This window comes from Microcaecilia unicolor, chromosome 11 (genome assembly GCF_901765095.1).
Source record: "Microcaecilia unicolor chromosome 11, aMicUni1.1, whole genome shotgun sequence".
Classification (NCBI taxonomy): Eukaryota; Metazoa; Chordata; class Amphibia; order Gymnophiona; family Siphonopidae; genus Microcaecilia; species Microcaecilia unicolor.
This window is the reverse complement of record NC_044041.1, coordinates 35,292,270-35,316,807: the sequence shown is the minus strand read 5'-3', so window position 1 is coordinate 35,316,807 and position 24,538 is coordinate 35,292,270. Positions and strand designations below refer to the sequence as shown.

General features: G+C 48.7%; 1 protein-coding gene across 2 annotated transcripts in view; it reads left to right on the top strand.

Moving 5' to 3' along the window:
* ATP2A2 (ATPase sarcoplasmic/endoplasmic reticulum Ca2+ transporting 2) overlaps positions 1–24,538 on the top strand; it is a 158,446-nt gene that overhangs the window by 33,380 nt on the left and 100,528 nt on the right. For both annotated transcript variants that reach the window (XM_030220199.1, XM_030220198.1), the window contains exon 5: positions 2,677–2,815. In XM_030220199.1, the coding sequence (XP_030076059.1) occupies positions 2,677–2,815 (139 nt within the window). The remainder of the gene's footprint in view (positions 1–2,676; positions 2,816–24,538) is intronic.

Below are 24,538 nucleotides of genomic sequence, written 5' to 3'. Positions count from 1 at the left end.
CCCTAGGAGCTCTTGCCTGAGACAATATAGTACCACTCTTCAGACACAATGCTTCCATTTCATTGGCTGCTTCTTGTATATAGATAGAATTTTGAGGCTTGATGTGATGAGTGGAAAGATTTTCAGTTTGGGTTTCCATCCTTTTGCGTGGCCTTCCTATAAGAGAGCATTGGAGAAGGCCTATCCTTAAGTGTGCTGAAATCATTGGTGGTATTTCTAGTAGCTTTTGGTGGCTTTTCAGGTATGGCTTGAAGGCATCCCTTTATCGTGTTCCTGAGAGGGACAATGTACCTTCATGTTGGTTTGTTCTTCCTCAGTTAGGATCTTAACTTGATCTGTTGAACATTTGTGCCTTCATTACCATTTAAAATACCATTTCTGGCATGGGCATTTTCCTCACATCTTCCTTCATGAAGACTAAAGCAAATAATTCACTCCCCCCACCCCTCCTCCATTTATTAAGCCACACAGCAATGCCAACACAGTCCAGCCTGTAGCGCGACTTAGTAAACAGGGATGTTAGTCTTTCCATTATGGCTTTGTCCTCCCATAGTGTTCCTTTTACCCCTTGATCATCTAATGGTCCAACTGATTCTCTTACTGGCTCCTTGCTTCAAATGCACCTAAAGTTTGTGTGCCTGTAAGGTGATCTTCTTTTCAAATTCTATTTGCCTTAAATCTAATTTGCCATTTCTGTTAATTATACCTAGTTTTCTTTAATATTCTTGGGTCTGCAGAGGGGTTCCCTGGTTGGCAGTGGGTTCCATATGTATAATAAAATAAAAATCTTAAAAGTTTGCACAAACATAGCAAAGAAATTTGCAGAACTGTTTACAAACTGTAGAAAATAAATCAAGAACTTCCAAATTTGTAGAAAATTCCCCTTCCCCAATATCCCCACCAGAAAACCAAAGTCCAGAAGAGGGTACGAAGAAAATTTAACTATATAGTTAATTTTTAGCTTTGACATTAGCATACTGGGAATATTTCTGGCTGCACTACTTGTTCTGATATCATTGGAATCTTCAAGTGTCTTCTGACTTCTATTCATGGGGAGACATAACCCATTCATCTGGACTGGTCTAGCGGAGTAGGTAAGGAGAAATTTTACTCTTAATAACTTCCTTTCTTTGAGTCCTGCTAGACCAGTCCAGACCCATCTGAGAAGATGCAGAGTCCTGCTAGTCCTTAGCTTCAGGCTGCCCCCTTTCTTGATAATTATATATAGTTTTATTTAATGTTTTTGGGTCTGAATCCGGTTTTCCAGTTGAGAATAGGTTCATTCATGGGTGTAGCTACCTTGCTACCATTGAGCGTGCCCAGTGAAATGCCCAGGGCCACCTGAAATTGGATCCCCCCCCTCCCTGGCAGCCATGCGGGTCAGGCATTTACTTACCTTCATCCCCCGTCCTGCAAACACTGGCGGGTTGCAGCACAAGTAGCACTGAGAACTGCTTCCTATTCGGTAGGGCCTTTCCTCTGCTGCATCCCACCTCTCTGATGCAACTTCCTGTGGGCAAAGGAAAGACCCTGCTGAATAGAAAGCAGCCTTCAGCACTTCCTCTGCTGCAACCTGCCAGCATTTGGAGAACCCCAGGGGTGAAAGGGAAGGAATAGCAGATGCTGGACCCAGGAGTGGGTGGGGGGAAGGGGAAAGAGCCTGGGGAAGAGAGGAAGATGCTTGATGTGAGGGAAGAGAGAAACCTTGAACGAAAGGGAAGCAGGAGGCAGATACTGGAGAGGGAGCAGAGGGAAGAGAGAGAGGCAGACTGGACTAGGTGAGAGACACAGGCTGAACTGGAGGGATGGCGTGAGAGATGCCAGACTACAATAGTTGAGTGGGTTGGGGGGGTCATGGAGGCGCAGGAGGAAGAGAAAAGAGGAGTGAAGTCGGACATGAAGAGAGACAGGGACACACATGAGATGCTGGAGTATAGGGATAGGGACCGTTCAATTGTCTCTTAGATTGTAAGCTCTTTGAGCAGGGACCGTCCCTCTATGTTAAATTGTACAGCGCTGTGTAACTCTAGTAGCGCTTTAGAAATGTTAAGTAGTAGTAGGGACACTGAGGGGGAGATACTGGATAGGACAGATAGCTTTACATAAAGATGGTTGGTAGACACAGAGAAGAAATGTTAAAAGGACAGGAGACGCTGGAGAGAGTAAATAGAAAAGCAGAAGACACACTAGGACCAAAGCAAGAAAGTAGAAAAAAGTGTTTTTCTGAATTTACTAATTGCAATATGTCAGCTTCAGCAGATGTACGCCCCACTACCTTAGTAGTGATGGTATTATGGGGTGGGGGGCATCTCAATTTTTTCCAGTCAAGGCCCATTTAGTCCTAGCTACACCACTGGGTTCATTGTATACGTAGGTTCATTTAATTCTTATTGGGAATATTCCTGGCTGCACTGACTGTTAGTGATGTCATTAGAATCTTTATCTCTGCCTCCATCTGCTGATAGGGGGACATAACCTGTCAGTCTGGACTGGCCTAACAGGACTGAAGGGGAGGAAAATATAAAGATATAAATTTCTCCTTTGTTTGCACAAAACTTGGAAATCCGAATTTACTCGGTAGGTTTTTCCTTTATGTAGAGCACATCTACATCTCTAGTCAAATGTGGGAATGTTAAGGTGTTTGTAAAGTTTTGAATCTGTGTTTTGTTTTTTCAGGAAAGAAATGCTGAGAATGCAATTGAAGCCCTTAAAGAATATGAACCTGAAATGGGTAAAGTGTATCGACAAGACAGAAAGAGTGTGCAGAGGATCAAGGCTAGAGACATTGTACCTGGTGATATTGTGGAGATAGCAGGTATGAGAGATTATTTTAAGGGCATGTATTTTGTGCCAGGGGTTGATTTTTTTTTTTTTTTTTTTAAATCTGTAACTCCACCATATACCCTGTTTCCCCGAAAATAAGACATCCCCTGAAAATAAGACCTAGTAGAGGTTTTGCTGAATTGCTAAATATAAGGCCTCCCTCGAAAGTAAGACCTAGCAAAGTTTTTGTTTGGCCCCGATGGGACATGGACACAGAAACCTTAATTTTTTTCGCTGCAACCCAAAGATGAAATAACATTAAAGAAATGCAAGAAACAAGACTGAGGTGGAAAATCTATCGTCCAGCGGACTCCTACCATCCTCCTTCACGCTTTTGTGAAGATGAACTACCGGTAAGTGAGCCCGGAAAGAAAAGAAACATCCCCCTTGCAGAAATAATGAAAGAAAAGAAAATGAGTAACTGAGCCCTTTTGGCACTGCTCCATCGCCCAAGAGCTAAGTCAGACTAGAAGGATGGAAAGTGTTGCGAATGTACAGGAGGAGCGCATAAAGCGCCACCAACAGGGAACGGAGCTACTGTAGAATTTTTTTTAACGTTTGTAATACGGTAGGGATGATCCTGCCCCTAAGCCCTCTAACAACCTCCCGAGACCCCCATCCAGAGCAGCCCGGCCCCACATTCCATTACCTTCTCTAGTGCATACCCCTCCTCCATTCCCAGCCCGGCCAGGGCAGCTCTGCTCTGCTCGAGTCCTGTGGTCACTGTGGGCAGATAGGCGAGCCACGGCCTACCCCTGCAGGATACCACCCCCCACTTCAATACTGTTCCCGACCGCCACAGTCCCCCTACTACTCCCGAAGAAGACATCCCCTGAAAATAAGACCTAGCGCATCTTTGGGAGCAAAAATTAATATAAGACACTGTCTTATTTTCGGGGAAACACGGTATCACTTTTGTTAAGTATACCATTCTGGTAGAGGATAAAGGAGGGAGTCTTCTGGGCCCCTGCTTTAAGGTAAATGTCACGGTGAAGAGGTTTTTGATTGCTACTGGTGGTGGCAATATGGAGTTTGTTCTTGTTACTTGATTTTGGCACTTGGATGTTTATGTGGAATGTTTGTATCTGAGTGGTGCTAATAAACGCTTTGCTGATTGTCACATCTCAGAAATTGTTGAATATTCCAGAGTCCTTTTCACAGCCAGCTTACTAGTACAACACTGGCTCATTTAATTGTACTGATGTAATGTGTCACTCCGAACATAATTTATGTGCAGTATCTAATATAATAATCTAATAATAGACAGTAGATGATGCATTTTGTTCTCCTAGGATACAAGTCCATTTGCAAGTATTGGGTTTCCCTAATTTTATCTCTGGATTTCCCTCTTCATATAGATTTCTGGGAATTGTCCTTTCGGCAGCACTTAGTTATGTTGGAAAGTCTTCCATGACTTACAGTGCTTTAGAATAGGCTAGTAACTCAGTATGCCGGCTGCTCTGCTTAAAGATTGTGAATCATAGCTCTTTGTAGGAGGCAAGAGAACAAAAGTAACTTGAACTCCTTGATTTCTCAGTGCAGAATTCACTGTTAATGGTGAGTGTGATCTGTGTCCAAATTAGGAGTGAAGTCCTTGAGAAAAATATTCTGTTCCTTAGCGTCCCTCCGGCCCGGCCCAGAATGTGACTGATAGGTTGTGCACGCCTTCCAGCAGGTGGAGACTGAGAAAAAAAACTGTGACTCTAGCGAGCCAATAAGAGCCCTTGCCAGCTAGAGAAAGATTCAGTAATCTCAGTCTCCAGCAGGTGGAAGGTGGTGAGCCCTTCAGTCTCAGTCTTTTTCTATTCTGTACTTTATTTCTCTATGTTGTAAAAGGTTCTTTGTATAGCTGATTTAGTTCTGTGCATCTTTAAATAAAAAAACAACCCTGTTTTGCAGAGGCCCGTGGGGGTCTCTTAGTGCCTGGGGGGGGGGGGGGGGCGAGTCCCTCCCCCCCCCCTTTTATTTCCCCTGATATTTTTTGGTGCTGGGCTTCTTTAGTTATTTGGAAAGCTTGCATTCTTTATTTAAAAAAAAACAAAACATTTTTCTCAAGCTCTTCAGGGGAAGAGCTTTGGAGGCAGGGAGAGGCAGCTACTTAAAAAAAAAAAAAAGGGCCAACCGGTCTACTGTATGCAAACAGAGCCACGTTTGGGTTTGATTTAAGCAAGCAGTGCAGCTCTTATGTTTTTCCTGTGTTTCTTGGCTCCTTTGCTTCTTTGTCGGGTGTTGAACAGCTGACAGTGATGACAGAAAAACTTCGCCGGTGTTCAGTCTGTCAGCGACGGGGGCTTGGCGCAAGCAGGGTATGTAAATTCTGCACCGCTGCGGAGGTTTTAGTGGAGCAGGGTGCAGGGGCCATGAAATCGTCTGCGCCGCGGGGGGGGGGGGGTGCGATTCAGGCGTTTTAGCCGCGGTCGCGTTTCCCTCAGGGAAACGCCGCCATTTTGGATGCCTCGCTGAGTGCTGCACCCCAGACCTCTCTGTCTGCTGTGCCTCTGCCTACTGCTCAAACTCCTGTTTTGTCAGCGGGTGAAGGAGGATTTCCTCCTGAATTCATGGTACACATGTACCAAGCCTTTCTGCTGCACAAAGCTGCTCCTGTGGACCTTCCAGGAAGATCATCTCTGGAGGGCTCCTCTTTGGATGTAAAACGGGTCAGACACTCTGTGGAGGCAGAGCAGGATTTTTCCTTTGCCCCTGATCAGGAAATGCCATTCTTAGAAGAGGAAGCATGGTTACCTGAGGAGCAACTGAGTTCGATTCCCACTTCAGGCACAGGCAGCTCCTTGTGACTCTGGGCAAGTCACTTAACCCTCCATTGCCCCATGTAAGCCGCATTGAGCCTGCCATGAGTGGCAAAGCGCGGGGTACAAATGTAACAAAAAAAAAATTTCTGAGGACCTTGAACAACCAGAGGATGGAGCAGAATCTCTTCCTGCGGGGGAGGATCCTTCGGTGGTAAGGATTTTTCATAAAGATGACCTTCAGGAGCTTATTTCTCAGGTTTCTTCTACTTTGTGTTTTGATGTCCAAGTGGCCGAGCCTAGAAAGGTGGATTTGCTGCTTAAGGTTATTCGCAGAGCAGGTAGGTCTTTTCCTATGCATCAGGATAATAGGGATATTATTTAGGCTCAGTGGGAGGTTCCTGATTCTGCTTTTTGGCTTGCTAGATCTATGGTCAGGCTTTATTGGTTCCTGACTCGGATAAAGACCTTTTGCGCCTTCCAGTAGTAGATGCGGTAGTTTCTACGATTACCAAGCGAAACACTGTTCCTGTGGGCGGTGGAACGGCTCTGCGAGATGCCCAGGATCACCGTATTGAATCCTTGCTGAAGAATTCCTTTGATGTTTCTGCTGTGGCAGTGCAGGCTGCAAGTTGTGGGTCCTTAGTAGCGAGAGCTTGTTTCTGCTGGTCAGAAAGAGGTTGACTGTTCAGATGATCTTTCAGCTGTTGATGCTAAAGTGGCAAATGGGTTCGCCCTTTTTGGCAGGTGCTCTTTATGATTTGCTTCGGGCTTCTTCTAAGTCTAAGGCTTTCTCCGTCACACTCTTTGGCTGCGTGGCTGGTCAGTGGATGTGGCTTCTAAATCCAAGCCTAGTAAAATTTCCCTTTTAAGGGTTCTTTTCTGTTTGGTGAAGAATTAGACAAGCTGGGGCATAGCCTGGGTGAGGCTAAGGTTCCAAGGTTGCCTGAGGATCGTCCCAGAGGTTCCGGCCATGATAATTTTTCCGGTCGTGGTAGAGGCCGTGATTTTCGTCATCAGCCGGGCAGAGTTTTTCCGGTTCAATGCTCCAGGTTTTTCCAAAGGACTCAGTCTTTTTGGGGAGGTTGGGAGGCAGGGAATTCCCTTTCCTCTTCCTCCCATCCTCAACAATGAAGGTTTGCAGGCCCAGCCTCTAGTCCAAGTAGGTGCTTGGTTGGCACAGTTTCAGGGGAGGTGGGCCCAGATTACTTTGGACCAGTGGGTACTAGAGGTTATTTGAGATGGGTATGCCATGGAGTTTGTAGGAAAGCGTCTGACAAAGGATTAGCAATCTCCTTGCAGTTCTCGTATCAAGGCCGGAGCCGTCAGAGATACTCTTTGCAGACTTCTGGACCTCCGAGCAATTTGTCCAGTCAAGACTGTTAACTCCATTTACTTTCTGGTACCCAAGAAAGAGGGTTCCTTCCGGACGAATTTAGACCTCTAGGCGGTCGATTAAGCTCTCAGGGTGCCCTCGTTTCGTATGGAGACTTTGCGGTCTGTCATTGTTGCGGTCCGGTCCGGGGAGTTTCTGACTTCTCTCGATGTTACAGAAGCCTATTTCCATATTCCTATTCATCCTGCACATCAATGTTTCCTCCGTTTTGCAGTGCTAGGTCAGCGCTTTCAGTTTCGGGCTCTTCCCTTCAGACTTGCAACCGCTCCTCGTATGTTCACCAAGGTCATGGTTGTAGTAGCTGCGGCTCTCAGAACGGAAGGCATTTTAGTCCATCCTTACTTAGACGATTGGTTGATCCGGGCAAAGTCTTACCACGAGAGTGTTCAGGTGACTGCTCATGTGGTAGAATTCTTACAAGTCCGTAGGTTGGGTAGTCAACATGCAGAAGAGCCGTCTTCAGCCTTCTCAGTTGTTAGAGTATCTGGGAGTCCTGTTCGACATGAGGCAGGGCCGCGTGTTTCTTCCGCCAGCCCGTGTCTTCAAGCGGCAGTCTCAGATTCGTCAGTTCTTGCAGAATTTGAGACCATCAGCAAGGGACTATCTACAGGTTCTGGGATCCATGGCGGCAACGATTGAGACGGTACCCTGGGCCAGGGCTCACATGAGGACTCTCCAGAGGTCACTTCTGTTGAGATACTCATCGCAGATGGATTCTCTTCATCAGAGATTGGTCTTCACCTGGAGCGATAGTGGTAATCTTCGATGATGGCTTCGAGAGGCCAATCTGACCAAAGGTATGCCTCTAGATCAGCCCAGCTGGACAGTTGTGATGACAGATGCCAGTCTCCAAGGCTGGGGAGCTCACTGTCAGGGACAGTATGCTCAGGGTCTCTGGTCTTGTCAGGAGATATCTTTCTCGATCAACCTGTTAGAGACCAGAGCAATTCGTCTGACACTCCAGGGTTTTCTTCATCTTCTGAGAGACGGAGCAGTCTGGGTGTTGGTCAGGCAATGCCACCGCGGTAACGTATATCAATCGACAAGGAGGGACAAGGAGCCTACCATTGGAGTGAGAGGCATCGCTGCTGTTTCAGTGGGCGGAGGTCCATCTGGTAGCACTATCAGCGGCTCATGTGGCAGGGGACCTAAATGTTCAAGCAGATTTTCTCAGTCGTCACTTGCTCGATCCCAGAGAGTGGTCTCTAAGCGAAGTGGCATTTCGGCAACTGGTGAATCGTTGTTGGGGTGTCCCAGGATGGATCTGTTTGCCTCCACCTGCAATGCAAAACTTCCTCTGTTCTTCAGTCGTCGCAGGATCCCAAAGCGCAGGGTGTAGACGCTTCTTCAATCCTGGCCAACCGGTCTACTGTATGCCTTTCCTCCATGGCCTCTGATAGGGCGTCTTGTTCAGAAGGTTGAGACTCACGGGGGGGCGTCTGATCTTAATAGCACCAGATTGGCCTCGTAGACCATGGTATGCCGACCTGAGCGTCTTCTGCTAGACGTTCCCTTCAGGCTTCTGGTCACACAAGATCTGTTAACGCAGGGCCCGGTGACTTCATCCGGATCCGGGTCGATTCTGTCTTATGGCCTGGCTCTTGAGAGGGCTAAGCTGACTAGAAAGGTTATTCTGCTAAGGTCATTGCTACTATGCTTCACTCTTGTCGCCGTTCTACCTCTTTGAATTATGTGCGCACCTGGAGGATTTTTGAGGCATGGTGTAAAGAGTTTAGTCTGTCTCCTTTTTGTGCCTCTGTTCTGCAGATTTTGGATTTTTTGCAGCGGGGTTATGACAAAGGTCTTGCTTTGGCTTCTCTTAAAGTGCAGATTGCAGCTTTGACATGTTTTTGTGGTCGTGTCAAAGGGAGGTCTCTAGCTAGTCATCCGGATGTACTGCATTTTTTGAGAGGGGTTAATCTCCTTTGTCCCCCATCTCAATGTTCTTTTCCTCATTGGGATCTGAATTTAGTGCTTTCGGTTCTTACTAAGCCTCCCTTCGAGCCTTTGTCGTCCTGTTCTCTGAAAGACTTGACTCTGAAGACAGTATTTTTGGTGGAGTTGAATTTGGCTGAGACCCTCCTGGACCAGGCAATGGGGGGGGGGGGGGGGGGGGGGAGGGGATTACCCGTATATATAGGGGTTTCTTATCTTTTCACCAACCCATTATGCATTATGTTATGAAATGGGGGAAGTATCTGGGAACGTCCTATGAATACCCTAGCTGGCAACAGGCATTTAAATATCTTCTCAAGGTATCTGTAGCTAGCAGTTTAATGGAAAACTGTTATAAAATTCTTTATCATTGGTACTATATTCCTTACAGACTGGTTAAAATGTTTCACCGTCTGCATTATCCTGGAGGCAATGTGCGCAAATAGATGATATGCTTCCTGTATGGTGGGCATATCCGAAGGCTCAGCTCTATTAGACAGTGGTGTTTAATTTTATTACTAGCCTCACCCAAACCTCTTATCCCATGAAAGCAGACTATTGTGTATTACGTCTCAAGCCTCATGGTGTGAAACTGGCAACCCATAAACTAGTGACCCATGTTTTTGTGCTTAGCAAATTGGTAGCAGCGGGCTGGAAACATCTATGCTGCCAGATCTCCTGATGATATTGCACAAACTAGCATATATTCACCAGTTTACAGCGCTGTGCACTGGACTCAGTCTTCCCTTTCATAAGGTCTGGGATCCTTGTACAACTTGGATTGAGCAATCGCACACTCCAGTTGGCACCACATAGTGGTCTGTAGGGGGGGAAGAGGTTTGTTTTTGTAAATGGGGGGGGGGGGGGAGGTTTGATCCTTCGGAGCGAAGGAATAACTGATGGAGGATATTGGCAAGGCAAGTTTTGTGTCTCATATGTTGAACTTATTTTGATTTTTGACTATGCGCATGTTTGTTTTATAGATATGTCTGAAGAAGTAGGGGGTAAACCAAATGTATATCCAAATAGGTTTATTCAAAAATAAAATCCAAAGACTCGATCTGTCCATGGTTGATACTCATTCTGCTCTGTACATGTTGTCTGGGTGACACTTTTCCGTGTTAGAGTTGTATACTGTAACTGTTGGGTTCTCTAGCCCATTTTATGTGATGGTATCAATGGCTGAGAAACTTGATTTGACTCCTGAAGCAGGAGCAGTGAGCACCGAAATGCAGGACTGTCAATACACATTTGGTCTACCCCCTGCTTCTTCTTTCTTTGATACTGTTTGGTTTGTTGCTAGGGGGACTCTTCTGTTTGTTTTTATAGATAGTCTGACATTTTATACCCCTGAGGCAGGAGTGAGCTAAAACATGGCCATGTTGGGTTTTGTCTTTTTGAATTTATCATCCTGGTCTCATTTATTATTTTTAACTTGGTTTGTTATACTGTTTTTCTCTGTATTTTTTTTTGCTTTATTATATTTTTGAAGGCGCTGATAACATGAAGCAGTGGCAAATCTTTAGGTTTAGAAGCAGGTCAGACAATCTGGTCCTTAAGGGAGTCGTTGGCTGGCTTTTAGGATATTTCTGGGAATTATGCACACAATATTTGAAAAGTCTACACATTTCTGCAGATGTCAAAATCCCCATTCCTTGTCATCAGCAGCAGATTAATCCATTACGAATGGGTTGTGTCCACCTACCAGCAGGGGGAGATAGAGAACACTGAAAACCATAGTGCCTCTTGGACGGCTAGCTCCATCTGCCTCTCAGTATTTCTCTATCTCCCAGCAGGGTAGGACGCAGCTTGTTCAGCTCCTTGAAATTTTCTGCCTGGGGAGGCTCCTGTGCTTGGCCGGTTGAACTGGGGTGTTGTGGCTGGTGGTGCCCACTTTAAATCTGAGGAAAGGGGGAGTAGGAGGAGTAGGCTTTTGAACAACACTAGTAGGCAACGTATGTGTATATGTATGGATTTTATATATATATAATATATTATCTTTGTCGGCACCGGCCAGGAGTTACCTAGTGAATTTATAGAGATTTAAGATAGAGGACGAGAGGGAGGGAGGGTTAGGGAGGGGTGAAGGGGATGGGGAGGGAAGATGTGTGTGTGTGTGTGGGGGGGGGGGGGGTTAAAGGGGTAGATAAGGAGAGAGATGGGAGAGGGGGTTGGCGAAAGGGGGGGGAAGGGATCTTGAAAGAGTTGAATAGATTAATACAAGTTATGGTGTGAAGTGGCATTATAAATTATTGGAATATATCAAGTTAACATAGGAGGCATAGGGAGGGAAGAGGGGAGAAAATGAAAATACTAAGAATTTCTGCAGTTGTACTTTACCTACTGGGTTCAGTTTCTTGAATGACTTTTGGTTTTATAAACTATGTTGACAACTGTCTCAAAATTTGTCGTTTACCAATAAAAAGATTTAAACATATATATATATATATATATATATATATTATAACATTTCTGCAATACTTTTTTTATAAAAAAAATTTTCATTAAAATTTTTTAAATTTTATATGTAATTTGTTTCACACATTTAACGTTTTGTACTTATTTTATTTTTGTTTTGCATGTTTGTTATATTACTATTGTTTGGTTTTATTTCATAGACTCCTGAAGAAGGCGTCTGTAGCGCCAAAACATGGCTGTGTTGAGTCGAGTGTATAAATAAAGAGATTGTTCCTAACCTACGTTGCCTACTCTTCCTACTCCCCCTTTCCTCAGATTCTATTTTTCGTATGAATTTGTGTACCTCCACCCTTGTGGTGGTTTGGCTTGGGTGCCCACTTTAAAGGCACATAGGTTTGCCCTTTCCCTGCCTTACCCATTGTGGATGCAGGCACATAGGTTCGCCCTGTCCCTGCCTTTCCCACTTCCCCCTTGTGGATGTAGGCATATAGGTTCGCCCTGTCCCTGCCTTTCCCACCCTCTACTGCCTCCGGAGTACCTCTGTAGCTGTTTGCCTCCAACTTTCCTCACAGTGTTAAAAAAAAAAAAAAACGCGCTTTATATGCGCTGCTATTTTGAGGCTTTTATTGACGTGCAGCTTGACCGGAGCTCAGTGGACTCAGTCCTTTGAGGTAAGAGCGGTACTCAGCTCCTCCGGGGAGGGCCCATGGATGGCGTTCTGATCGGGGTGATTTTTGTGCGAAGCCGCCATTTTGTATTTTATTCCGCCGTTTTTCAGCGATGGGTGCTGAGGGAGTTAAGCGCTGTTCCTGTTGTGGCAAGCGCAGATCAGCAGCAGGGCTCTATAAAACATGCTGTATAGACAGTAGAGCCAGTATGAACATGGTGAGCGATGAGTCTTCCCGCTCAATGGAGCTGTCAGCGGGCGCCATCTTGGAAGCGCTGCATGGCTCGACCCCCTGTGGTTGCGGAGGAGTCTGTGAGCGGAGGGGTGCCTTGGGCCGAGGCTACCAGAGGAGCTCCATTCCCCATAGCTCCTAATTCGGAGACGGGAGGTCAGGCTGAGTTTTTCTCTCCTGAGTTTGTGCTTATTTTACATAAAGCCTTCATGCTGAAAATAGTTCTGCCGCAGGTGTCTGACACTGCGTTGCTACCTGGTCTCCCTCCGACTGATGATGGCCCAGGGCAGATGTCAGAAGTGGATGCCCCTGAGCATTGGATGCACGCTAAGCATAGACGGGTAAATTCCCCGTTGGAGAGTGGCGCACCTCCCTTTTCCTCCCCCATGTGGTCGGGCTGTGGGGAATCTGAGGGATCTGGCAGGTCTTCGTGGTCTGAGGAACCAGAGGAAGGTGCCGGTTTATCACTGGATCTGGATGATCCCACTGCGGTTCGGATTTTCCACCGCGATGAGCTGCCAGTGCTTATCTCTGATGCCTTACAGGCCCTCTCTATTGATGATCCTGTTCAAAGCGAGGCCTCCTCTGGTAATCCGAGGATGGCGAATACTAAGAAGCTTGCTCGAGCCTTTCCTTTGTATGACTCCATCCAAGAGCTTATTTCTGCTCAATGGGCTGACCCAGAGGGGCCCTTGAAAGTGGCCAGGGCATGGGGCATCTTTACCCTCTGAGTGAGGAGCACTTGGCCTGTTTTGGGATGCCTAAAGTGGATACCTTAGTCACGGCTGTGACAAAAAAGACCACCCTCCCAGTAGAGGGAGGGGTCGCCCTGAAGGACCGGCGGCTGGAATCAGCGCTAAAACGGTCCTTTGAGATTTCGGGCCTAGCCTTAAGGGCGTCTGTTTGCAGTTCTTATGCTGCTCGAGCTTGCCTTTCTTGGTTACAACAGGCAGTGGAACAGCCCGTGGATGGTGCGGAGTCCCTCGCTGAGGTTGCACCGCGCATGGAGTCGGCCTTGTCATTTTTAGCTGACACCCTCTATGATCTGGTCAGAGCTTCGGCTAAACAGATGTCTGTGGCAGTGTCCACCTGGTGCCTTCTATGGCTATGGCAATGGGCGGCTGACATGGCCTCTAAGCAAAGGCTGGTGAAGTTGCCCTTTTGTGGACTTCTGTTGTTTGGAGAGGATTGTTAAAGACCTGGGGAATGCTAACCCCCAGCGGTTACCTGAGGCTAGGCCGCGGCCTTCTTCCAAGGGTCAGGTGGTTCCCTCCTCCTATAGACCTCGCTTCCGTGAAGCTAGAAGGTATCGCCCGGAGCGCACTGCTGGGTTTACTCAACATGCCTGTTTTCAGCAGAGGAACTCCTTTCGCTCAGACAAGCGATCCGCAGTGGCTGGTGCTAGGCCTGGATTTCAAGGGCGGCCCTCTCCTTTACAGCTGTAGGAGGACACCTTTCCCTCTTTCTAGAGGAGTGGACCAAGATTACCTCAGATTAGTGGGTCCTGGACCTGGTCAGAGAAGGTTACCGATTGAAATTCAATGCCCTGGTGAGAGACATATTTTTGGAGTCCCGATGCGGTACTGCCGTCAAACGGGCGGCGGTAGAGGAGACCCTACAAGTCTTGTTCCACCTTGGGGCGGTGATCCCTGTGCCTCCCGCCGAACACGGCTGTGGTCGTTACTCCATTTACTTTGTGGTGCCGCGAAAAGGCGGGTCTTTTCGGCCCATTCTCGACTTGAAGGAAGTCAACAAGTCTCTGAGAGTGCGGCATTTTCGCATGGAAACCCTGCGCTCCGTCATTGGGGCGGTACAGCCAGGAGAGTTCCTCATGTCTCTGGACCTAAAAGAAGCTTACTTGCACATACCTATTTGGCCCCCGCACCAACGGTTCCTCTGATTTGCAGTGTTGGGAAGACATTTCCAGTTTTGGGCCTTGCCTTTTGGCCTCGCCACAGCTCCCCGAACCTTTTCAGAGGTAATGGTGGTAGTAGCTGCCTTTCTCCAAAGACAAGCAGGCCAATATTCTCACTGATGGGTGACGTCACGTCGTCCCGGAGGACTTTCCAGCAAAGTCCATGACAAAAACAAAAATGTCTCTCGTCGCGCGGGTGGATGTAGTGCGCATGCACGCGTCCACTTTCCTGCCCGTCGCGCGAGCACATTCCTCAGTTTTTTCTTCTCCGCGTCTGAGGTGACACGGAGCTCGACCTTCGTCTTCGTGTTCCTCCTATGCCCGGAGGTGAAGATTCAACAAAAGCGAAGTATCCTTTTATAGTTATTTTAGATAATTTTTCGTTTATTAAGTTTCCTTTCTTTTAGCTGCGATTTTATTTAAATCGCTCGGTCGGGTATTTTTTCCCGTTTTTCTTTTATTTTTCTGTGTCATCTTTTTATAGACACAATCGCGTCTTTTGATTTGGCAGGGACTATTTTTCCAGAGATGTCAACGAAGACGCCCAGCGGCTTCAAGCCTTGTGCCCGCTGCCATCGGGCCATCTCTGGCACTGATACACACTCGTGGTGTATCCAGTGCCTTGGGCCGGACCACCGCTCGGAGAGTTGTAAATTGTGTCTCGCCATGAAAAAGCGGACACTGCTCTCTCGAGATGCCCAGAGAGAAAAGATTTTTGGGCCCGGTGCTTCGGCGTCAGCGCCGTCGACGTCGTCTAAGTCGGCGCCGGGGAAGTCGGCGCCGGTGAAGTCGATGCCGTCGAGGATGATGTCTTTGGAGCCGGCGTCGTCGAGGTCGACGTCGAAGGAGGCATCTGCACCGGGATATAGGGGACAGGCTGCCTTAAGACCGATGCACGCTGGGAGCAGTGATGCATCGAGTGGGTCTCCACCCGCCTCGGCGCCTCCTGCTTTGCAGGCCCCCCGGGACCGTCCTGCGTCGGACCCGGCCCCGAGGAGACGTGTGGATTCCACGTCCTCCTCTCCGGTGCCGAGGAGTCTCGACGACATGCGTCGGGCGAAGGCCAAGAAGCATCGTCGTCGGTCTCCTTCGAGACACGGCACCGGGAGCTCCGGGTCATCGATGCACTCGATACCCGAGAAGCGTCGGTGCCGAGAGGATCGCTCTCCCTCTGTTACTGAGGTTCCGACGCATGGGGTCGCTGGCAGCAGAGTCCCCACTCCCCAACCTCAGCAGACTTTGCCTCCGATGTCTCAACCGACCCCGCAGCCTCTTCCGACACCAACTGGATGAGCGTATGCAGGCCATGTTCCCATTTTTTATGGACATGATGCAGCAGTGGCAGTCGGCATCGAGGTTGTCGGTTCCGACGGCGTCGGCGGTGCCGGTGTCGATGCTTTCAGAGGCACCGGTGCCGACGGCGTCGAGTGTGTCGACATTACCGATGCCGGATGTTTCTGCATCAGGCCTTCGGTCTGTGTCACCGGTGTCGCCCCCGGCGCCGGTGGCTTTGACTTCCCGAGTTGACTCTCCCGAGGCATCGGAGCGGGAAGCTTCTCCGGAGCTTCAGGGACCTTCAACTTCTCGGCATCATCATAGAGGCCGTCAAGCCTCTGCGTCGAGACGGGCTCAGATCCGGGCGGCTCTGTCTGAGCTTTTAGCCCCATCTGATGATACCTCATCTGAGGATGAGGAAGGAGTGCATGGGGAGTTCTCTGGCGAGGATTCTCAAGGCATTCCATCTGACTCCACTCCCTCACCTCAAAGGCAGTTGTCTCCTCCCGAGAGCTTGTCTTTTTCATCTTTTGTTCGGGAGATGTCTGAGGCCATCCCCTTCCCAGTGGAAATTGTGGACGAGCCCAGGGCCAAGATGCTTGAGGTTCTGGACTATCCATCTCCACCTTCATCTTCTGCCACAGTTCCTTTTCATGAGACTCTTAAGGAACTTATGCTGAGGAACTGGGAGAAGCCTTTTTCTAGTCCAACCGTCCCCAAAAAAGTTGAGTCCCAATACCGGATCCACGGGGAACCCAGTCTCATGCAGACCCAATTGTCTCATGATTCAGCGGTGGTGGATTCCGCCCTCAGAAGAGCCAAGAGTTCCAGGAACTTCTCCTCGGCGCCCCTGGGGCGGGAGTTTGCAACTCTGGACTCTTTTGGGAGGAAGGCGTATCAGGCCGGTCTGCTCGCCACCAAGATCCAGTCTTACCAACTCTTCACGAGTATTCATTTACGGAACTCTGTGAGGCAACTTGAGAGTTTGGTGGATACACTCCCTGAGGAGAAAGCTGAACCCTTTCGTCAAGTGATCAGGCAGCAGAAGGCGTGTCGCAAGTTCCTGTCCAAGGGCATTTTTGATACTTGCGATGTGGTATCTCGCTTTTCTGCTCAAGGTATAGCGATGCGCAGGCTCTCATGGCTGCGTGCCTCTAACCTGGAGGAAAGAACTCAGCGGAAGATAGCAGATATCCCATGCCGGGGGGATCACCTTTTTGGAGAGAAGGTAGAAGAGATGATTGATCATCTCTACCAGCGTGATAACGCTATGGATTCTCTCTCCCGCCGGGCACCTTCTGCAACCACTTCCACTGCTAGGAAGTTTTTTAAGGGAAAGAGAAGTGCTCCCTTCGCTTCTAGGAACCGCAGGTACACTTCCTATTCCCGTCAGCCGGTTCAGGCTCGACCCCAGCCCGCTCGCTCTCGTCAGCAGCGGGCACCGAAGCAGCCCCCTGCAGCTCCCCAGCAAAAACCAGGGACGGGTTTTTGACAGGCTCCAGCAGAGCATAGCCGAAGTCAAAGTGCCTGTACCGAACGATCTGCCGGTCGGAGGGAGGTTAAAATATTTTCACCAAAGGTGGCCTCTCTTAACCTCCGATCGGTGGGTTCTTCAAATAGTCCGGTACGGGTACACCCTCAATTTGATTTCCAAACCTCCAAATTGCCCACCGGGAGCTCAGTCTTTCAGCTCCTACCACAGGCAGGTACTTGCAGAGGAACTCTCCGCCCTTCTCAGCGCCAATGCGGTCGAGCCCGTACCACCAGGGCAAGAAGGGCTGGGATTCTATTCCAGGTACTTCCTTGTGGAAAAGAAAACAGGGGGGATGCGTCCCATCCTAGACCTAAGGGCCCTGAACAAATATTTGGTCAAGGAAAAGTTCAGGATGCTTTCCCTGGGCACTCTTCTTCCCATGATTCAGGAGAACGATTGGCTATGCTCTCTGGACTTGAAGGACGCTTACACTCACATATCGATACTTCCAGCTCACAGGAAGTATCTTCGATTTCGGCTGGGATCACAGCACTTTCAGTACTGTGTTTTGCCTTTTGGCTTGGCGTCTGCACCCAGGGTTTTTACAAAGTGCCTGGCAGTTGTGGCAGCGTCGCTACGCAGACTGGGAGTGCATGTGTTCCCTTATCTAGACGATTGGCTGGTGAAGAACACCTCTCCGCAAGAAACTTTGCAGTCCATGCGGATGACTACTCAGGTGCTAGAGATGCTGGGCTTTGTCATCAATTATCCCAAGTCCCATCTCGTCCCAGTTCAGAAATTGGAATTCATAGGAACTCTGTTGTGCACACAGACAGCTTGTGCTTATCTCCCAGGACCCAGAGCAGACAGACTTCTGTCTCTGGTTTCCAAAGTACAAGCATCTCAGCAGGTCACAGCCCGGCAGATGTTGAGATTGCTTGGCCACATGGCCTCCACAGTTCATGTGACACCCATGGCACGTCTACATATGAGATCGGCTCAATGGACCCTAGCTTCTCAGTGGTTTCAGGCCACAGGGAATCTAGAGGATGTTGTCCGGCTGTCCACCAATTTTCGCAATTCCCTCAGTTGGTGGACCATTCGATCCAATCTGGTCTTGGGACGCCCATTTCAAATTCCTCAGCCTCAAAAAGTGCTGACGACGGATGCATCCCTCCTCGGGTGGGGAGCGCATGTAGATGGGCTTCACACTCAAGGAGCTTGGTCTCTTCAGGAGAGGCATCTCCAGATCAACCTCCTGGAATTGCGAGCGATCTGGAACGCTCTGAAGGCCTTCAGAGATCGGCTAGCCAACAAAATTGTTCTCATTCAGACAGACAATCAAGTGGCCATGTATTACACCAACAAGCAAGGGGGTACCGGTTCTCGTCCTCTGTGTCAGGAGGCCGTGCAGATGTGGCTATGGGCCTATCAAAACGGAATGTTTCTCCAAGCCACTTATCTAGCCGGTGTAAACAACGGTCTGGCCGACAGGCTGAGCAGAGTTATGCGGCCTCACGAGTGGTCCTTGAACATGACTATTGCCAAAAAGATCTTTCGAGTTTGGGGAACTCCATCGATAGATCTTTTTGCTTCCCAGGACACTCACAAGGTTCCTCAATTCTGTTCCAGGCTTCAGGCCCACGGCAGACTAGCGTCGGATGCCTTCCTCCTTTTTTGGGGGACAGGACTCCTTTATGCTTATCCTCCCATCCCTTTAGTGGGGAAGACTCTCCTGAAACTCAAGCGGGACCGGGGAACCATGATTCTAATAGCGCCTTTTTGGCCCCGTCAGATATGGTTTCCCCTTCTCCTGGAGCTTTCTTCAGAAGAACCATGGAGATTGGACTGTTTTCCGACCCTCATTACTCAGAATGAGGGGGCGCTTCTACATCCCAACCTCCGGTCTCTAGCTCTCACGGCCTGGATGTTGTGAGCATAGAGGTTGCCTCCTTTGGTCTCTCTGAGGGTGTCTCCAGAGTCCTGTTTGCTTCCAGAAAAGATTCCACACATAAGTGTTACGCTTTTAAATGGAGGAGGTTTGCCGTCTGGTGTGACAGCAACGGTCTAGATCCTTTCTCTTGTCCTGCACAGACCTTGCTTGAGTACCTTCTGCATTTATCCGAGTCTGGCCTTCAAACCAACTCGGTTAAAGTTCATCTTAGCGCAATCAGTGCTTATCATTCTCATGTTGATGGCTTGCCTATCTCTGGACAGCCTTTAGTCATGCGTTTCATGAGGGGTTTGTTTTTGTCAAAGCCCCCTGTCAAACCCCCTCCAGTGCCATGGGATCTCAATGTCGTTCTCACCCAGCTGATGACAACTCCTTTCGAGCCACTGGATTCCTGTCATCTGAAGTACTTGACCTTGAAGGTCATTTTCTTGGTGGCTGTTACTTCAGCTCGTAGGGTCAGTGAGCTCCAAGCCCTGGTAGTTCATGCACCATTCCTTGTCTTTCATCATGACAGAGTAGTCCTCCGCACGCACCCGAAGTTTTTACCGAAGGTGGTGTCGGAGTTCCATCTGAACCAGTCAATTGTCTTGCCAACATTTTTTCCCCCTCCTCACATGAGCCCGGGCGAAAGCAAGTTGCACACTTTGGACTGTAAAAGAGCACTGGCCTGTTACGTGGAGCGGACACGCCCCTTCAGACAGTCCGCCCATCTGTTTATTTCTTTTAATCCCAATAAGAGGGGAGTTGCTGTCGGGAAAACGCACCATTTCTAATTGTCTAGCAGATTGCATTTCCTTCTCTTACGCCCAAGCTGGGCTGACTTTGGATGGCCATGTCACGGCTCATAATGTTAGAGCCATGGCGGCGTCACTGGCTCATCTAAAGTCAGCCACCATAGAAGAGATTTGCAAAGCTGCGACGTGGTCTTCAATCCACACATTCACATCACATTACTGCCTTCAGCAGCATAGCCGACGCGACAGTCGGTTTGGGCAGTCGGTGCTGCAGAGTCTGTTTGGGGTTTAGAATCCAACTCCACCCCCCTAGGCCCGTTTTGTTCTGTTCCAGGCTGCACTCTCAGTTAGTTGAATTTGGTTTCAGGTCAATTCTGTTTTTGTCCTCGCCGTTGCGGGACCAAATTGACCTTTCTTTGTTGTGTTGAGTGAGCCTGGGGGCTAGGGATACCCCATCAGTGAGAATATTGGCCTGCTTGTCTTTGGAGAAAGAGTAGTTACTCACCTGTAACAGGTGTTCTCCGAAGACAGCAGGCAATATATTCTCACAACCCTCCCACCTCCCCTTTGGAGTTGTATTCCTCTGATTCTGGTAATTAACTGAGGAATGTGCTCGCGCGACGGGCGGGAAAGTGGACGCGCGCATGCGCACTACATCCACCCGCGCGACGAGAGACATTTTTGTTTTTGTCATGGACTTTGCTGGAAAGTCCTCCGGGCCGACGTGACGTCACCCATCAGTGAGAATATATTGCCTGCTGTCTTCGGAGAACACCTGTTACAGGTGAGTAACTACTCTTTCTCAGGCGAGAGGGTATCCGGGTTCACCCGTACCTAGATGACTGGCTCATCAGAGCAGACTCGGCAAAAGAGAGTCGTCATGTCACAGCCAGAGTGATCTCAGTACTGCAATCTCTGGGCTGAGTCGTCAATATACCCAAAAGTCACCTGACCCCCTCTCAATCTCTAGAATATTTGGGGGTCCGGTTCGACACGGCCTCAGGGTTTGTTTACCTGAGCAAAGGCAGTGCAAGCTTCAGAATCAGGTCCATCTGCTCCTGAGGATGCCTCGCCCGCGAGCTTGGGACATTGTCCAGCTGTTGGGGTTGATGACGGCCACCTTAGAAGTGGTGCCTTGGGCGAGAGCATATATGAGACCTCTGCAGATTGCCCTGCTTCAACGATGGTCTCCGATGTCCCAGGATTATCAACGCAGACTCTCGTGGCTCCCTGCGGCCCGACTCAGTATGGTGGCTCTCAGACAGCATGCTGCGGCGAGGAATGCCGCTAGCGCTTCCCAATTGGTGCCTGGTGGTAACGGATGCCAGCCTGAAGGGCTGGGGAGCACATTGCCAGGGAAGCTATGCCCAGGGTCTATGGACACCCGAGGAAACAGGGTGGTCCATCAATCGCTTAGAACTGAGAGCGATATTTCAGGTGCTTCTGGCCTTTCACAAAACCCTGGAGGGGACTGGCTGTCAGAGTTCTGTCAGACAGCACGACAGCAGTGGCCTACATAAATCGACAAGGCGGCACTCAGTGCAGAGCACTGGCCGCAGAGGCCGCTCTAATTTGCCACTGGACCGAGCTACATCTGCAGCTTCTGTCAGCAGCTCACATAGCAGGTCAGAGCAACGTGCAAGCCGATTTTCTAAGCAGGCATCAAATCGACCCAGTGGAGTGGGAACTGGCAGACGAAGTGTTCCTTCAGACCTGTGCCCAATGGGGAAAGCCCGTAATGGATCTTATGGGGTCAAGCACAAATGCCAAAGTCCCGTCCTTTTTCAGCAGATGGAGAGATCCTCGCTCAGAGGCGGGGTTGTTAAGTACATAAGTAATGCCACACTGGGAAAAGACCAAAGGTCCATCAAGCCCAGCATCCTGTCCACGACAGCGGCCAATCCAGGCCAAGGGCACCTGGCGAGCTTCCCAAACGTACAAACATTCTATACATGTTATTCCTGGAATTGTGGATTTTTCCCAAGTCCATTTAGTAGTGGTTTATGGACTTGTCCTTTAGGAAACTGTCTAACCCTTTTAAACTCTGCTAAGCTAACCACCTTCACCATGTTCTCCTGCAACGAATTCCAGAGTTTAATTATGCGTTGGGTGAAGAAAAATTTTCTCCAATTTGTTTTAAATTTACTACACTGTAGTTTCATCGCATGCCCCCTAGTCCTAGTATTTTTGGAAAGTGTGAACAGTCGCTTCACATCCACCTGTTCCACTCCACTCAATATTTTATGTACCTCTATCATGTCTCCCCTCAGCCGTCTCTTCTCCAAACTGAAAAGCCCTAGCCTCCTTAGTCTTTCTTCAAGGTTGGATGCCTTGGCTCAACACTGGCCTCCGGGCCCTCCTGTATGTGTTCCCTCCTTGGCCCTTAATAGGGCGGCTCCTCCTGCGAATTCGGCTACATCAAGGAGTGGTGATCCTCATTGCCCCGGATTGACCCAGGCGGCCGTGGTATTCGGACCTCCGGCGAATGCTGGTGGAGGCTCCCCTTCTTTTGCCTCTGGTTCTGAACCTGTTGACGCAGGGCCCGGTGACCATGGAGGATCCATGCCGCTTTGGTCTTACGGCATGGCTATTGAGAGACAAGGGCTATTCTAACAAGGTCATCTCCACTCGCAGGCCCGCAATCGTTCCACTTCCATTGCCTATGCTCGGATCTGGCGCCAATTTGAGGCTTGGTGTTCTTCTAAAGCGATCACACCCATGCGGGCTTCTGTCTTGCCGATACTTGACTTTCTGCAGGATGGTTTACAAAAAGGCTTGGCCTATAATTCCCTGCGTGTTCAAGTGGCAGCATTGTCATGCTTTCGGGGGAAGGTCGCTGGCCTCTCCCTGGCTTCACATCCGGACATTGCACGGTTTCTGTGAGGGGTGCTTCAGCTCCGGCCTCCCGTGCGGGCCCCTTGCCCGGCCTGGAACCTGGGGCTAGTATTCAAGGCTCTTCAGTGTTCGCCCTTCGAGCCGCTGAAGCGAGCTTTGGAGAAGGATGTGACTCTAAAGACGGTCTTTTTGGTGGCCATTGCATCGGCGAGACTGGTATCTGAGCTCCAGGTGCTGTCCTGTCGAGACCCTTTTCTGCAGTTTTCAGAGTCCGGAGTAACGGTACGTACTGTGCCTTCCTTCATGCCTAAGGTGGTTTCAGCGTTTCACCTAAACCAGCCTATCTGTTTGCCCTCCTTTACTAGGGAGGAGTTTCCAGAATCCTTTGGGCAGTTGCACCTCCTGGATGTGCACTGGGCTCTGTTGCAGTATCTGCAGATGTCAAATGCTTTCAGGACCTCTGATCCCCTTTTTGTATTGTTGTCAGGTCCTCGCAGAGGGTCTCCAGCGTCTAAAGCCACTATAGCCCGTTGGCTTAAGGAAGCCATTTTTTCTGCATATCCGCCTTTAAGGCACATTCCACAACAACGATTTCTTCCTCTTGGGCTGAGATGGGAGCACTCTCTCTCTTCAAGAGATATGTAGTGCAGCTACTTGGGCTTCTAAGCTCTCTTTTGCCCGTCATTACAGGCTGGATTTGGCTGCCAGGAGGGACGCGCTTTTTGGAGCACAAGTGCTTGCGCGTGGTGTGGCTTGTTCCCGCCCTATCTAGGGATTGCTTTGATACATCCCATTCATAATGGATTCATCTGCTGCTGATGACAAGGAAGGGAAAATTAGGTTCTTACCTTGGTAATTTTCTTTCCTTTAGTCACAGCAGATGAATCCATGATCCCTCCCGGATTGACTGTTTTGTGTTCAGTTTTTCCTGCAGACATGTTCCCTCAGTGGGAGAAGTTGGAAAACAGTCTTCAGGATTTCTGTTCTACTACAGGAGGTTGAGTTCATCCCTCCTTTGTGTTGTTGCTCCTGTTCTGGGGCGTTCGTTTGCTGTGAGGAAATTTCATGTTATGCTACTTTGCGGTTTAACACTGCTTTGGAAGCTTCAAAATACTGAGAGGCAGATGGAGCTAGCCGTCCTAGTGGCACTATAGTTTTCAGTGTTCTCTATCTCCCCCTGCTGGTAGATGGACACAACCCATTCATAATGGATTCATCTGCTGTGACTAAAGGAAAGAAAATTACCAAGGTAAGAACCTAATTTTCCCGTGTCAAGGCTCAGTTTCTCAGCTCGTGTTCCTCCTCTCTGTTTCCCACTTTGGGGAGGAAAGAGACCAGATTCAGTTCTCCCCTATGCTTCATGCCCTCACAAGCTGTCCTCCTTCCTCTTTCCCACACGTGCTGCACTCCTCCCGGCTCTCCTCCTCTCTTCTGGTTTTACCTGCTGAGCTTCCTCTTAACTTGTGCAGCTGAAACGTTTTACTGTTTGGGTAAAGGCCAGTGATCACACCACCTCCTAGTGGTGTAAATGGAGATGTGCAAATGCTATTATGCACTCTGGATTTATTAGTTGTTATAACATCACATCTCCAAGTATGCGATTTTGAGTTCTACCCCTTATCTATATAAACTAACCAAAAGAAACCGAACAATAACAAGGACTTTATTTATAGAAAGAAAGAAATGCTACTTTGAATCTTTTTAGAGTATCACAGACTAAAGAAGGAGTTCTTTATAAATTCTCACCAAATATAAAATGGATCAAACATACTCGTCCCTAGATACAAAATATGTATCACTTGTTTCCCGTGAGTGTGTACCAGGCCCGACTGGCAGGATCAAAGCTGTAGCCTTTTTTAGAGGCAGGCAGGGATTTTCTGGCAGTGCTTGATCTCATGTTTTAATGCTGATCAGCGTAGACAGCCGATGTGATGAGCAGAGATGGGTAACATGGTAGAAGGTCTTCCATTCAACTGAAGATTTCTATCTTTATATATAGATCTGTTATTAGTGATGTTCTAAACAGCTGGAAAAAATGGTGGCAGGTGATTTGGCTATGCCACTCTGTCAGTGACCACAGAAATGTCTTGTGACATTATTTTTGGAGGGTTTCTAGGAGGCTTCTGAGAGACC